A 13,397-nucleotide genomic window follows, 5' to 3' on the forward strand; every position below is an offset into this window, starting at 1 on the left:
AGGAGTACTACGTGTAGCACATTGTCTACATGAAGACTCACCTATACCCTCAGGCAAGGGAAATGCCTCGCAGGAGTCTACTTCGATTGCGTCACGAGCCTTAGCGTTTGGACCAAAATCCTCCCTAAGCGGAGTTGGAAGGGTGCGCTCAAATTTTCCACACGGAGACGATACAGCACACCATCCACAAGGTTTCGACGAATACGAAGATCCCTGGCACCAGGTAATAAATTGATTTCACTCGAACGAAACGGTCCGCAAAGGCACGTGGCACGGTAGATTCAGAAGAGAAAAAAACGTGAGTGAAGATTCTCCTGATAAGATGGAATATTCTCGAAGGAGTCGCGCGCGCGCTTGTCTTCGCGCTAGCAAAAGAGGGAATTTTGTAGGCAACCAACGATTCCTGAAGAGGTATGTTGGGCGAAAAACCAAGGGTGACAAGGCCCTCTTTTCCTCCAAAAGAAAAATTTTTGAAGAAAATTTTTCTTTGAACCTCTGCCAACAAAAAAAACAAAAAAAATGAGAAGCGGGATGGACTTTTTAGGGTGAAGCCCGGGGTTTCCACTGACCCAGCACAATGTAGACGTACCAGCCTGAAATTGATGTGAAGCCGTATAGCCGCTTCGACGCTTAAGCAGAGCGAATGACTACTCCGGTAACAAAGTCTATAAAACAAAATATCTCGAAGAAGAGGTGCGGTGCACATGGCGGTCGAGCGACACACTCGCAAGAGGAACAGAAATGTGGAGAAAGAAACATAGAGATAAATTGAAAGAAGATCCAACTCAACGACGGTCGTGTCCACCTGCCATGTTCCACTGCAAAATCTTCTCCGACCTGCGCCAACTGCCAGGAATTTTTCGGTCTCGTGGACCTCGCGATCGGAAGAAAACACTTGGGTCTAGCCTGGTTTTGTGGTGGATTGCTCCCCAAAACCAGCTAGATGTCAAGACAACAACAAAGACGAAATCGGTAACAAAAAGGAGTGTCGAAATTGAGAAACTTGAAGGTGGTGGGTTAGGGTTACAAGGACCGACTAACGGCCAAAACCAAACGATAACGATAATGACAACCATACCAACCACGATCTTACTGCACCACGGCAAGGGGGATGAATCCGAGATTTAAAAAAAAAACAAAAATTCAAAACAAAGTTTAGCTCTTAGAGTCGACCGAGTCGACAGAGGACGCGTTTGATTCGTCTATGACCATAGGGGAGCTTGCCCTATTTATGTGGTTTAGGATGCGCCAGGGGTGTGGTCATTACAGCCCTATCACAATGTGAAATTTACTTATGTGACATCATCATAGGGATCTCGAACAGGTTTTAGGTCTTGGACGTGCCAATGGCCTCTTTTAGTACCGGTATCGTCTGTCAGCTCATACGTTCCGTAACCGATTTTCCGGGCGATTTTGAACGGGCCAACGAATTTCGGGCCTAATTTGGCGGTGTAGTGGCCAACCGCGTCCGAGAGACTTTTGTCTCGGCGCCATACCAACTGTCCGGGCTGGTAGTCCACGGGACGCCTGCGTAAGTCATAGACTCGTTTGTTTTTCTCGTGCGCCGTTTGGAGTCGGTTTGTGATTTCTCCAAAGAGTTTCTGGAAACCTAGCTGACGCTTTTGAACAAAGTCCTCTAATCGCGGGTCCGCGGGAGATAGTGGATGATAGTGTTCGCTACCCAAGACTTTGTGCTCGCGCCCGAAATTTGCGAAGTACGGACTGTATCCGGTGGTTTCGTGGCATGCTGTGCGAATCGCACAACCGATTGCGGCCAAATGGTCGGACCAGTGGCGATGATCGGACTTGATGTACGTGGCGATCATGGTCTTGACCACTCTATTCGTTCGTTCGGTCGGATCGGCACGGGGATAGTGATGGGGCGTATACTGTATTTTGACTTCGTACCTCTCGCACAACGCTCGAAAAGATCTGCCTCTCAATTGCGTGCCGTTGTCGCAAATCAACATTCGGGGGGTGCCGTATACCAAGAAGATTTGTTCTTCAACGCATTTGGTGAGCGCTTTGGCTGTCGCCGATCGCATAGGAAATGTTAGAACATACTTCGTGAAATAATCGGTGACGACCAACGCGTACACGTAACCCTGCGCAGAACGCGGAAATGGGCCGATAAAATCCAAGCTTATCAATTCCCATGGCGCGGTAGGGGCGACACGTTTTCCCATCAGACCAGCTGGAGGTTTCTGCTCCACTTTGTGCTGAGCACAGTCTTTGCAACCGACAACGTAACGCACTACGTCGGCTTTCATTTTAGGCCAATAGTACCTAGTCCGGATTTTCTGAAAGGTCTTGAAGATACCAACGTGTCCGGAAGTGACTTCATCGTGGTAACGTCGGAGAATTTTGACGCGATAATCTTTCGGAACGACTCGCTTCCAGTAGTCTCGTTCGAGGGACAGTTCTGGAATTCGACAGCGAGTGTACTTCAACAGTATTCCGTCCTCGACTCGGTACTGAGGGTATTTGAGAGGTTTTGCTGCGACCTCGGTCCGTAACCGATGATACCACGGGTCTTTAGTATCGCTGAAAGACGGATCGAAGTCAGTGACGGCGGTGATCGGAACGGATCGCGACAGCATGTCGGGAACGACGTTGTCCTTGCCGGGACGATGTTTGATCTCAAAATCGTAGGGTTGGAGGCGTAAGGCCCATCTGGCGAGACGACCTTGAGGGTCTTTCAAGCGATTCAACCACAGTAAACTGTGGTGATCGGTGATCACAACGAAATGGACTCCCTCCAGATAATGGCGTAATTTTTCGACAGCCCAGATGACGCAAAGGCATTCTCGTTCCGTCGTGGACAGGTTCCGTTCCGCACGGGTTAGCGATCGCGATAGGTAGGAGATGGGTTTCTCCCCGTCATCAAAAGTTTGCGTCAACACGGCACCTAGACCGTACGAAGAGGCGTCACACTGCACAACGAACTGTCGCGAAAAATCTGGAGAAGACAGGATCGGCGCGGAAATGAGCAGTTCTTTCACCCGAACGAAAGCCGAAGAACACTCTTCAGTCCACGAAAATGGGACGCCCTTGCGAGTCAATTGCGCAAGAGGAGCGATAACGGAAGCGAAATGAGGTACGAAACGGCGATACCAACTGGCAGTACCGACGAAGCGACGGACGTCAGAGACGTTCTTTGGTTCCGGGATCTTGAGAATTGCTTCCACCTTAGCGGTGTCTGGTCTCACGCCGTTGCTATCGACCAGGTGACCGAGATAACGTAATTCGGCGCGACAGAATTGACTCTTCTCCCAGTTACACGTTATACCGGCGTCACGGAGACGATCGAATATCTGTCTTAGGACACGAATGTGAGTGTCGAAGTCGGAAGAGGTGACCACAATGTCGTCCATGTATACGAAGACGTAGGGCTGGAGGTCAGCACCTACGACGGAGTCGATGATGCGCTGCCAGGTGGCCGGCGAATTTATTAAACCGAACGGCATTCTTTTGAAGTGGTACAGTCCCCGTCCCGGGACAGTAAATGCGGTAAATTCCCGATTTTCTGGAGCGACCTCAACTTGCCAAAAGGCACTCTTGATGTCGAGCGAACTCATATAACGGCAATCGCGTAGCTGGTCCAAAATTGAAGATATGTACGGCAGCGGGTAAGCGTCTGGCTTCGTAACGGAATTTAATTTTCGGTAATCCACGCAAAAACGATACGATCCGTCCTTCTTGGGGACTAAACAAACTGGTGAAGACCAAGCGCTTCGTGAAGGTTCAATTATTCCCTCCCGTAACATTTCCTCAACTTCGGTGTCGATTATCTTTTGCTTCGCGGGCGAAACGGGATAATACCTCTGCTTTATGGGGCGAACGTCCGAAGATATTTCTATGCGATGTTGTACCTCTTTCACTTTCCCGATACGCGCAGGCTGTAGTTGCGACTGTGTCCGGATCAACGATCCCAGCACGGACTTTTGTTCCGGGGTCAGAGATGACTGGTCGAGCAATCCGGAGACGTCTCCCAGAGGTGCAACTCTTACGGTCTGGCTCAAGTCCGAGGAAAAATACCAGACGTCTTTGCTTAAGTCGGGGACGACCTCCATTGTCTTCCAGAAATCCTTTCCCAACAACAACCCTTCCGTCAGATCGGGTACTACGTGTATCTCTACGAGTCGAACTTTCCCCAACAGATCAATCGGAGCCCGAACAGAACCTAGGCTTTTGCAAATTCGACCGTCGGCGACCGTGCAGTCAACGACGCTTGGTTGGAGAGGTAAACCCAAGTTCTGCAATTTTCGCCAGCCGACACCGCCCATGACGGTACGCGAAGCGCCAGAGTCGAGCAACCCGAGAAAAGGAGTTCCCGCGATCTTTACTCTTAGGAATGGACGCTCATCGCCGTGTAAATGCGAGAGGACGTAGTCGAGGATGATTCCGGTGCGGTCGATATTAGAAGGAGAACCGGAGGAATGCTCACGACCATCTACTTCCTCCGTGTCCCGTTTCCCGAACACTTACCGCACGTGGCAACGGTGCAATCCGGAGCACCACATCGGTAGCAAAATTTCTTCCGGGGTTCAGCGCACGAACGGAAAGAATGGTTGGGCTTGCCGCAGTTCCAACACTTTCCCGATATGGCCTTCACGGGCCGGACGTCGAGAGAATTGGAGGTGGAGCTCTTCGCCGAAGAGGCCTCCACTTGGACGTATGCGAGGTCAGGTTCTAGACAAATCTGTCCGCGGCGGCGCGTTGGCTGAACGTAGCACTCGACGGATGCTTTTCTGGCTTCCAATAGCCTACTCGCCTCGAGCAACTGATCGCGAGACGTGATCGGAGAGAGACCCAGTTGATTTTGGTAATATGGGGCCAGATTCTTTAAGATGATTTTAAGACGCGTAGCCTCCGGAACTCTGACTGTCACCCGATCAAACATGTTGTCCATCACTGCAGCGAACATCGCGATGCTCTCATCCGGACCCTGAGTTCGGCGACGAATTTCCTCAAACAGCCTGTCGTTATAATCAGCGGGCTGAAACTGATTCCGCAACAAAGCTACCAAGGAGCGCCAGTCGTAAGCGTTTCGGCGAACGGAGCGAAACCACGTCAAAGCTCGTCCTTCGAATAAGTCATTTGCCGATTGGAATAATTCCTCCTCCGTGACGTTTCGCGAGACACGCAACTCTTCGACTCTCATTAGGAAAGCGCTTAACGAAAGGCGAGAGTCCTCACCGGAGAATTTGAGGTTCCACTTGTAAACCGGAACACTAGGTGCCCTAAACGAGGTGTCGCCTCGCGCGAAAGAAGTAGCGGCGGTAGGTGATGTCTCGACATCGGAGTCTTCTCCGCTATCAACGTTTAGCAAACTGACATCTAACGCTCCTAGAGACTGATCGGCGGTAGCATGTCTAACCTTGTATTCCATGTCGGAATTCGAGTTGAGTAAGGACACTACTATCTTCGAAATGGCTGACTGATTAACGGTCTCGGCAGACCTAACCGTATTCGCCCGTCCCAAAGCACACGCTAATTTTGACAGGATTTTCTTGCGACCGGTTTCTGAAATTCCGTCGAAATCGTCCACGAGAGCTTTAATTTCCTCCGCTTTCTGAGTGAGGGCGGCAAGATCTTCCGCGACGGTAAACGGATGAGCCGGATAACTGAGTGGATTGGGACCACGCTCCATACGCAACATGTTCCGCAAGGTTTTCCGCATCTGTTCTACGGTTCCCACTTCGGTTAACCCTCTAACAGCTAATTCGTAAACCAGCTCGTCTTGAGCCAAACGGTTCACTTCGTACTGCAGACTAGCCATGTTCAACGGAAGTTTGACTCCGTTTCCCGAACCGAAATAAATAAGGTGACAGAGTCACGTCAGAGCCAAGACAAAATGGAGATAGTTAGAAATCGAACTGAATATCAATAATAGTAAGTATCAAACACCCTATCAGCTCGTCACTTTTATTCGCCTGAAGTAAGGTAAATCAAAATTGAAAATCGAAAACTGAGAATAATCGCCTCGGGCCCCACGTTGGGCGCCAAAATATTATGCCACGGTTCAAACTGGCCAGAGGGCACAATACTTGGGCTAGCTCGATCTCAGGGCGCCACTTGCGGCGAAGTCGAGGGTTCTTTTGGTAGCAGGCCCCGCAAGTAGCCTGCTGACCTGGCCAGGAGAGGTGTTTGAAGTTCGCGAGAACGAAAAGAAACGCACAAAGTGTACGTGGCTGGACCTAGGCGCTATTCAAACAGGCGAAACCAAAAAAATACAGACGGGCGAGCTGAGGGGGGGTAGTATTGATACACACTATGTAAGTGAAAATTGAATATAATTGAAATGACTGTAAATATTTGAATTGATAAACATATGAATTGATATAAATATATAAATGTGAATTGATATAAATATAAATATAAAAATGTACAATAAAAAGGGGTGGAAACTCGGTTCCAGCAATCCGGCCGAAATAGCTATTTCCGCAGAGCTTTACAACAAGCGAATCTCGCTGATGTCTACGCGGAGATGTTAACAAGGTTATAATGTGATATATATAACAAAAGTAAGTGAGCTATTTCACTTGCTAGATTGAGTTAGTTTGTAAATTGTGATATGGTTAGTACGATATTTAAAAAAAGGTTAGATAAAATGAAATTGAGTCGAATAAGAGGGGTGGCTTGCCGGTCTCCAGGAGCAGTCCGCGCTCAGGGGCCGTAGAGGAGCGTGTCCTTTCCCAGTCGTTCGGGGATGTGGTGGCAAAGTCCTTTGAGCGGAGCTGACGGTTCTAGAGACGAGACTGGAGCCACAGAGGTCTCTGGCGCGTCGACGATGAGCCCGACGCACGGTTTTCTCTTGACCCCGACGTAAGACGGTTGGGGTCGAAGTCTAGGGGGTGGAGGTGGAGGATTCCCTAGAGGAGTACTACGTGTAGCACATTGTCTACATGAAGACTCACCTATACCCTCAGGCAAGGGAAATGCCTCGCAGGAGTCTACTTCGATTGCGTCACGAGCCTTAGCGTTTGGACCAAAATCCTCCCTAAGCGGAGTTGGAAGGGTGCGCTCAAATTTTCCACACGGAGACGATACAGCACACCATCCACAAGGTTTCGACGAATACGAAGATCCCTGGCACCAGGTAATAAATTGATTTCACTCGAACGAAACGGTCCGCAAAGGCACGTGGCACGGTAGATTCAGAAGAGAAAAAAACGTGAGTGAAGATTCTCCTGATAAGATGGAATATTCTCGAAGGAGTCGCGCGCGCGCTTGTCTTCGCGCTAGCAAAAGAGGGAATTTTGTAGGCAACCAACGATTCCTGAAGAGGTATGTTGGGCGAAAAACCAAGGGTGACAACTTACATGTGATTTTACAATCTTTTGACTAAGACTGTACGTGAAAGTAAAAAAAAGCACAGTGAATTTCAATTTTCATTGATTTCTGTTAAAGTTCTTAACGTAACTGCAGTAAAACGTGCGATATGAGTGTAATGTTGCATACCGACGTCAATTATATGCATTTTGTTCACTTTTATTGAAATTAGAACAGATACATAACCTCAAAAACCGTGTTTTTCCACATGTAATTAGCGATTACAAGGAAAATCCTCGACCAACTTTTTTTGTAAATTCATTAGAAAATTCTACGATATCGATACTTTATGTGTGAAAAATTTAAGAAAAATTGTCATTTTTGAAATATGTTTTTTACCAATTTTTATGCGACCATTGCTCCATTTCTCATAAGAACACGTGTAAAATATCCCGAAACTTTAAAAGGTAATAACTTTAAAATTCCTCGACCAAATTTTTTTAAATTTGGCACAGTACTTTAGAATGGATGAAAGGACTATTGTACTAATTTTAAGCAAATTTCGCCATTTTTCAATGTTACTCCAGTTCATCCTTTTACAATTTTTTTTAAGAAAAATAAGTTATATTTTTGCGTTGCAAATTTAGTTACATCAGAGAGAGGAAGTTCAAAGTTTTGTAAGACAAAGCTTCCACCTTATAACAGCTCGGCTTAGTCGTCTTATGAATGTTAGTTAAAGATAAAAAAAAAATCTACAAGTACCTAATAATTTGGAAAAAAGGAAATTGGTGTAGTTCTCAAGGAAACATTTTAAAACAAATATAAGTGACTGTTAAATTGAATTCTAGTTTATTTACTTAATATAAAATTTGTGCAAGAGGTGCACTGGGTATAAACTAAATGCCAGTAAAGGAGTAGTTTTTTATTTCATAACATTTTCTACTTTTCTTCCGCTGATCGGAGAAGAGCGTAATAGGACCAGGCGGTTTTAAGAATCTAAAATGCAAAACACTATTTCTTGTTACTTTAAACTTAAATTATTCCAATCTACCGCAACGAATGATTCCACCGAGAGATGAAATACATCTAGTGCAGAAATATGTAGAGCTTTCTGTGTCCTCATGATGAAAAACAACAAATTCTTCTTCACCTCCAGAGATAAATCAGTCCAATCGGATTCGAAAGCTGCACATGGCACGTTGGCACTCTAAAATCCCATTTTAGTTAAGAAATAAAAAGCAAACAATCTGTGTTACCTTGAGATGCACTTCGTTGCTGAACCAACAGTACTGGAACATTTGTGTCACACTTGCGAGATAGTACGACGTAAAATAGAAGAATCCGGCGGTGAAAGGAACCATCTGTGAAATCTTTATGACTGCTCAGCCACCAAACTCTTTGCACTTACCGTGCTAAGTTGAAACAGAGTCAATCCAGTGATTGTGGCGCTGACTAGAAGTTGCACAAAGAATGCCAAGTTGAAAGACTCGTTGCAGATGGTGGCAAATCTGTAAAAGATGTTGTCAAGGAGTTTTGTCACCACCAGATTCTCTCACTTGAGGATGAGTTTGTGGTGTTTGATACACTTGACCAAACTCTCTTGGGCGTCGTCTCCTGGTTGCAAATGTCTTAAATTGTCGCACAAAATGTCAAACTGGCATCCTATGAAGACGTTCAAAGCTGCAATGAAGCTGTCTAAGTTGACGTGGTTCATGCCGGTGTAAGCATATCCGATGACTTGGTAAATGTACGTGAGTTCATAGGCAGGTGAGGTTTGCGTGTTGTACGGAAACCAAGAAATAGACGGGAGATTCTTTCCGGTTCCTGATTTGTCCAAGAGAGGAAAAATGGACAACAACACGATTGCACCGACACACATCGTCGTAAACGAGTTGTAGATTGTGCTCCAGGAGTCTAAATTCGGCTGGACCAAAGCCACCTGTTCCGTGTTCTTGGGCTGGAACATGTCTGTGTCGAGGAGTTTCATCGCTTGCTTCAGAGTCGTCATGTTTGTCATTAGGGAAAATATCTTGACGACGAAGAGGATTTCGGTCAGGAGAAGGTAGATTGTTGCGGATAGAGTTGTTAAGTCGTCGAGGATGAAGAACACTTTGATTATTTGGGACAGCAGGTTGGGTAAGAAAATTGTTAGAAGAAAGATGGCGGTCAGTATGGTGTATGGATCGATCTTGTAGTTGTCCCGGGGCCACAGTCCAGATATTCTCAAAATTGAGAGATTTTGTTTGATGGTCAGGGCCCAGTCGTATCTGTAGATAGTTTCATCTTCAAGTCTGGAATGCAAAATAAATTGTCTGTTGAATCTTTTAAAGAAAATTGTATATTGAGAGAGCAATAAAGTCTAAATCAGAAGTAAATTGCACAAAAAAGTTTTCAGCTTTTATAACTTCTGACACATGTTTATTTACGAATGAAAATGATAGTTGTGGTTTGAGCTAGGTTTGCAATAACTATTTGTATCAATTTTTATTGTTAAATTAACTTCTTCGAAAATATTACTTTAAATTGCTTGGTGTGGTTAGTTTTCGGTCAAACTTTCTCATCATTTTAGAAAACAATTTTCTTTGGTAAAATCACAAAACCAAAATTCCTTGTATTGATTTAAGTGGTTTAAAACTCAAACACAGTTTTGTTTATCACAAGTTATAAAGAGTTTCTAGAGAAGAAGGTCCAAGCTTTTATAAGTTAAGAACAAGTAGTTAATATTAATTTTGGTCAAACCTTTAATTACATTTATAATTAGTTAGGAGCAAACCACTTATTATCCGGTCCTGCTACTAACCCTTCATGATTTTTACATCGGTAAATTCTTTGTTTTTATCTTAACCCTTAATTAAAGCATTTATTAATCAGATTAAGCCCATCTATTTATCTATTGGTTTCAGTCAAGTTTACTTATTTTCACTGAAGACATTTAGAGGCAACGTACATTATTAATGCTGACGTAATTACTTCCAAATGAATATTTTTCTTTTCACAATGTCAATTAAAAATTTAAATCCGCCCTGTTGAATTTAAGAGAAGGTAGTTTGGTAAGTTGAAAGTTCTCTTCCATGAAAAGAGTCACTGAAGTGAAGATGCAAGAAATTAAGTTGTCCAAGTATTTTTTTAGCATTTTATATGTTTTTTGCAATAGTGAAAATTTATTGTTGGATGTAATTACCAGCTGGACAAGTAAATATTAATTATAATTTGGCTTGTTTCAGGATGTCTGAATTTTTTTGTGAAATATGGCAAAAAGAACAACTACTATTTACTAATTTTTCTTTTAATGTTTCTGAAGTAAGTATGTAATGTTGTACTAAGTATTAAATATGTATCATTGAATAAAGGAATTTAACATAGGTTTAGATAATTTTGCAATTTTCTGTACCTACTTAAAAATGTCTGTTTTTAATTATTTGTCGGAAGAACCCTGACCGCGAAAAGCATTAAATTGTTGTTCTTCAAAAGCAAAATTATGATAAAATTTCGAATTTTATATTAATTACAAAAATTAGAATTACGTTTCTCAGAAAAAAAATCTTCGTGCTTTCTGTATTTATTTAGGTAAATTTGAAATTTTTTATATTCCCCAAGAATGTTTCCTTAAGTCCTGGATTTTCGTATTCTCATTTAGGGACCAAAAAAAATGAAATTAAATTTTATTACTTTACATTACACTTAGCAAAAAATATTTAATCAAAGTCTAGTAACTCTGAAGCGTTCTGCAATGAAGAAAAATAACAAAACACGGAAAAAGAAGAATAAGATTTTTTTATTGCGACAAATAAGTTACATTTGTGCGTTAAAGAAAATAAATGTACAAAGCGATCAAAAAGAAAACAAATCAGAACAGGCGTTACGAATTATCGGTCATGTAGTAGTGGAATTCTATGCAAGTAAGTGTTCAATGCATGGGTGTCGATAATTTGTGGTTTGTCTTATTGTGGAGAAAATAAAATGAACAAGAGTAACATTTTACATTCGTAAGAATAGGTAATTTACCAGCTTTATTGCTAAATGCGACCAGATTTTTTCTTGTAATGTCAAAGAAACGTCAACGATGTGCTGTTGTTAACCTAGGAAACAACTTTCGGCAAAATCTACAGACGTTTACTGTAATTGTAAGAAACAATTATCTCAGAATAAGTGGTAAAATGGATTTTACCATTGAACGAGTCTAAGGCGAACGTCTCGATAAAACAAAAGATGAGATGGCACTCTTGATTTGTTTACTTTTTGATCACTTTGTATGGTTTCGGAAGAAAAAAATTTCAGATTTAAATTGGAACGGGTATACGCAATCAAAAATACTTCCATGCATTCACAGCATCTGAACATGTAGATTTCGATATACGTCCAAAATCTCAAAAGCTTTTTTGATTTAAATAATTGTTGATTGCACGGTATATTTCATTACTTGTGAAAATAATGTATTCATTTTAGATTTATATTTTCCTCCAGAGGCAAAATTGGTGGAGGCGCCGGATCAAGAAATAAACACTTTTTCATCGCTCCAACAAGTTATTATTCTTAAATTTTCATTAGAAACATTTTTATTGAAGACATTTCAATTCAAATGGTGAACAATTTAGTTGTTGTCTTGTTGCGGTATTGTTTTAAAATAAATAATATGAATTTTCAATTTGCACTCTCAACACTCACAAAATACAAGTTTTTTTTACACCTAATTAACCAACAAGACAAGACATTCACCCAATCAGCCCAATTAACTGTGAACAAATTTCCACAGAACATCATCCAGATTCTCTAAAATTCAAAATTCCATCTATGGTAAGAATTACGCTGATATTTAGAACCACCAATGCACAAATATCTTTTTGAAGATTGTACTCTCGAAGATTATACTCGAGTAAAACTAACAATTAATGTGCGACACCTTCTTTCTTCAAACATTTTTCTTCAGATTTTTGGATTTCATCACGATCGGTTGAAACAAAGTGATTTTTGAGTTACGTCGCCGTCGGTGGTAAAAAATTGCAGAAACGCAACTGACTCACAATACTACATTTTTGCCAAGTTTGTGAAACTGAATGTGGCCTAACCTGCTTTTGATATTTCTTTCTTCATAATTCACAAGTCGAGTGTCGTGTACGTTGTCTTCTCAGTAATATTATTGGCTAAGAACTAATTAAAATTAATTTATTTGCAAACAGGTAATTAGTTAATCAATAACTAAAAACGTAACTGTCACGTGTGCCAATACAAGTGTACTCCTCAATAATTATTTACAGTTGTGGAAGCATAGATATCTAGAAGCTGTTTAAATATTGATGAGCTTTGCAGCTTTTGTGTTATGCAAACTAGTAGGTCATCAGGTCAGGATGTAGACTTGCACGTATGATAAAAATTAGATTTTTTATATTAATTACAGAAATTAAAAGAATGTTTTACAAGAAAAAAGACAAGTTCGTGCTTTTTGTATTTATTTTGATAAATTTGTTACATTCTTCAAGAACATTTCTTTAAGTTTGTGGATATTCATGTCTTCAGTTAGTAATAAATAGTTTATATCGACAGGGTGTCTCAGCCTAATAACTCAGTTATTTTCCAGCGGATTTTTGTGAAATTTAAAATGCAGATATTTTAGACGGTGAAGAATAAAATCCCATTAATGCAATCACCCAAGTCTTAAAAACGTAATTTTTACATGCCTTTTTAAAATGTTGATCAATTAAGATTTACATAAAAAATTGATCGTCAATAAAAAATGCTGTAGGGAAAAACTCTTCCTTGAAAGACGTCTGGTTTGCAAGAAAAAAGCAAAAAACTGTGTTAAACGTGGCTGCAAATGCAAAAACGTAGACGCGTATGAAACAAACGCGCAATTTTGCAGAATTTTGGTCATCCCTTTTCGCAGAAGCGCAAGTGACATATTTGACGTTTATCTTGCTAACCTTACAAACACTTACAAAGTTAAAGACAATATTTGGACGTAATTTATTATACTGGATGCTTTAATTCTTCCATAAAGGACTAAAACACGATCGGGATATTTTAGCAAGGTAATTTAGTTCACGTACGCTTCCTGTGTCTTCAAATAAATTGACGACTCTCTTAACCTTACATTTTGTAAAGCCTATATTTGGATAGTGTTCCAT

General features: G+C 41.9%; 1 protein-coding gene across 1 annotated transcript; it reads right to left on the bottom strand.

Annotated features, from left to right (window-relative positions):
• Positions 1-8,214: 8,214 nt before the first annotated feature.
• Positions 8,215-9,839, bottom strand: LOC138130791 (odorant receptor 46a-like). The gene is made up of 6 exons (XM_069047481.1): positions 9,793-9,839; positions 8,832-9,566; positions 8,684-8,783; positions 8,532-8,636; positions 8,327-8,482; positions 8,215-8,271 (listed from the first exon to the last, which is right to left on the bottom strand). Exons 1-6 carry the CDS (start codon positions 9,837-9,839, stop codon positions 8,215-8,217), a joined length of 1,200 nt encoding a protein of 399 aa, XP_068903582.1.
• Positions 9,840-13,397: the final 3,558 nt, after the last annotated feature.

Source organism: Tenebrio molitor, chromosome 1, assembly GCF_963966145.1.
Source record: "Tenebrio molitor chromosome 1, icTenMoli1.1, whole genome shotgun sequence".
NCBI classification, from domain to species: domain Eukaryota; kingdom Metazoa; phylum Arthropoda; class Insecta; order Coleoptera; family Tenebrionidae; genus Tenebrio; species Tenebrio molitor.

Bases quoted from the DNA above. Each gene is read 5' to 3' on its own strand.
- LOC138130791 (XM_069047481.1), bottom strand. From the start codon at position 9,839: ATGATGAGAAAGTTTGACCGAAAACTAACCACACCAAGCAATTTAAA. The intron at 8,637-8,683 runs GTAAGTGCAAAG...AAGATTTCACAG, and splicing joins CTCTGTTTCAACTTAGCACG to ATGGTTCCTTTCACCGCCGG. The intron at 8,483-8,531 runs GTAACACAGATT...ATGGGATTTTAG, and splicing joins GCAACGAAGTGCATCTCAAG to AGTGCCAACGTGCCATGTGC.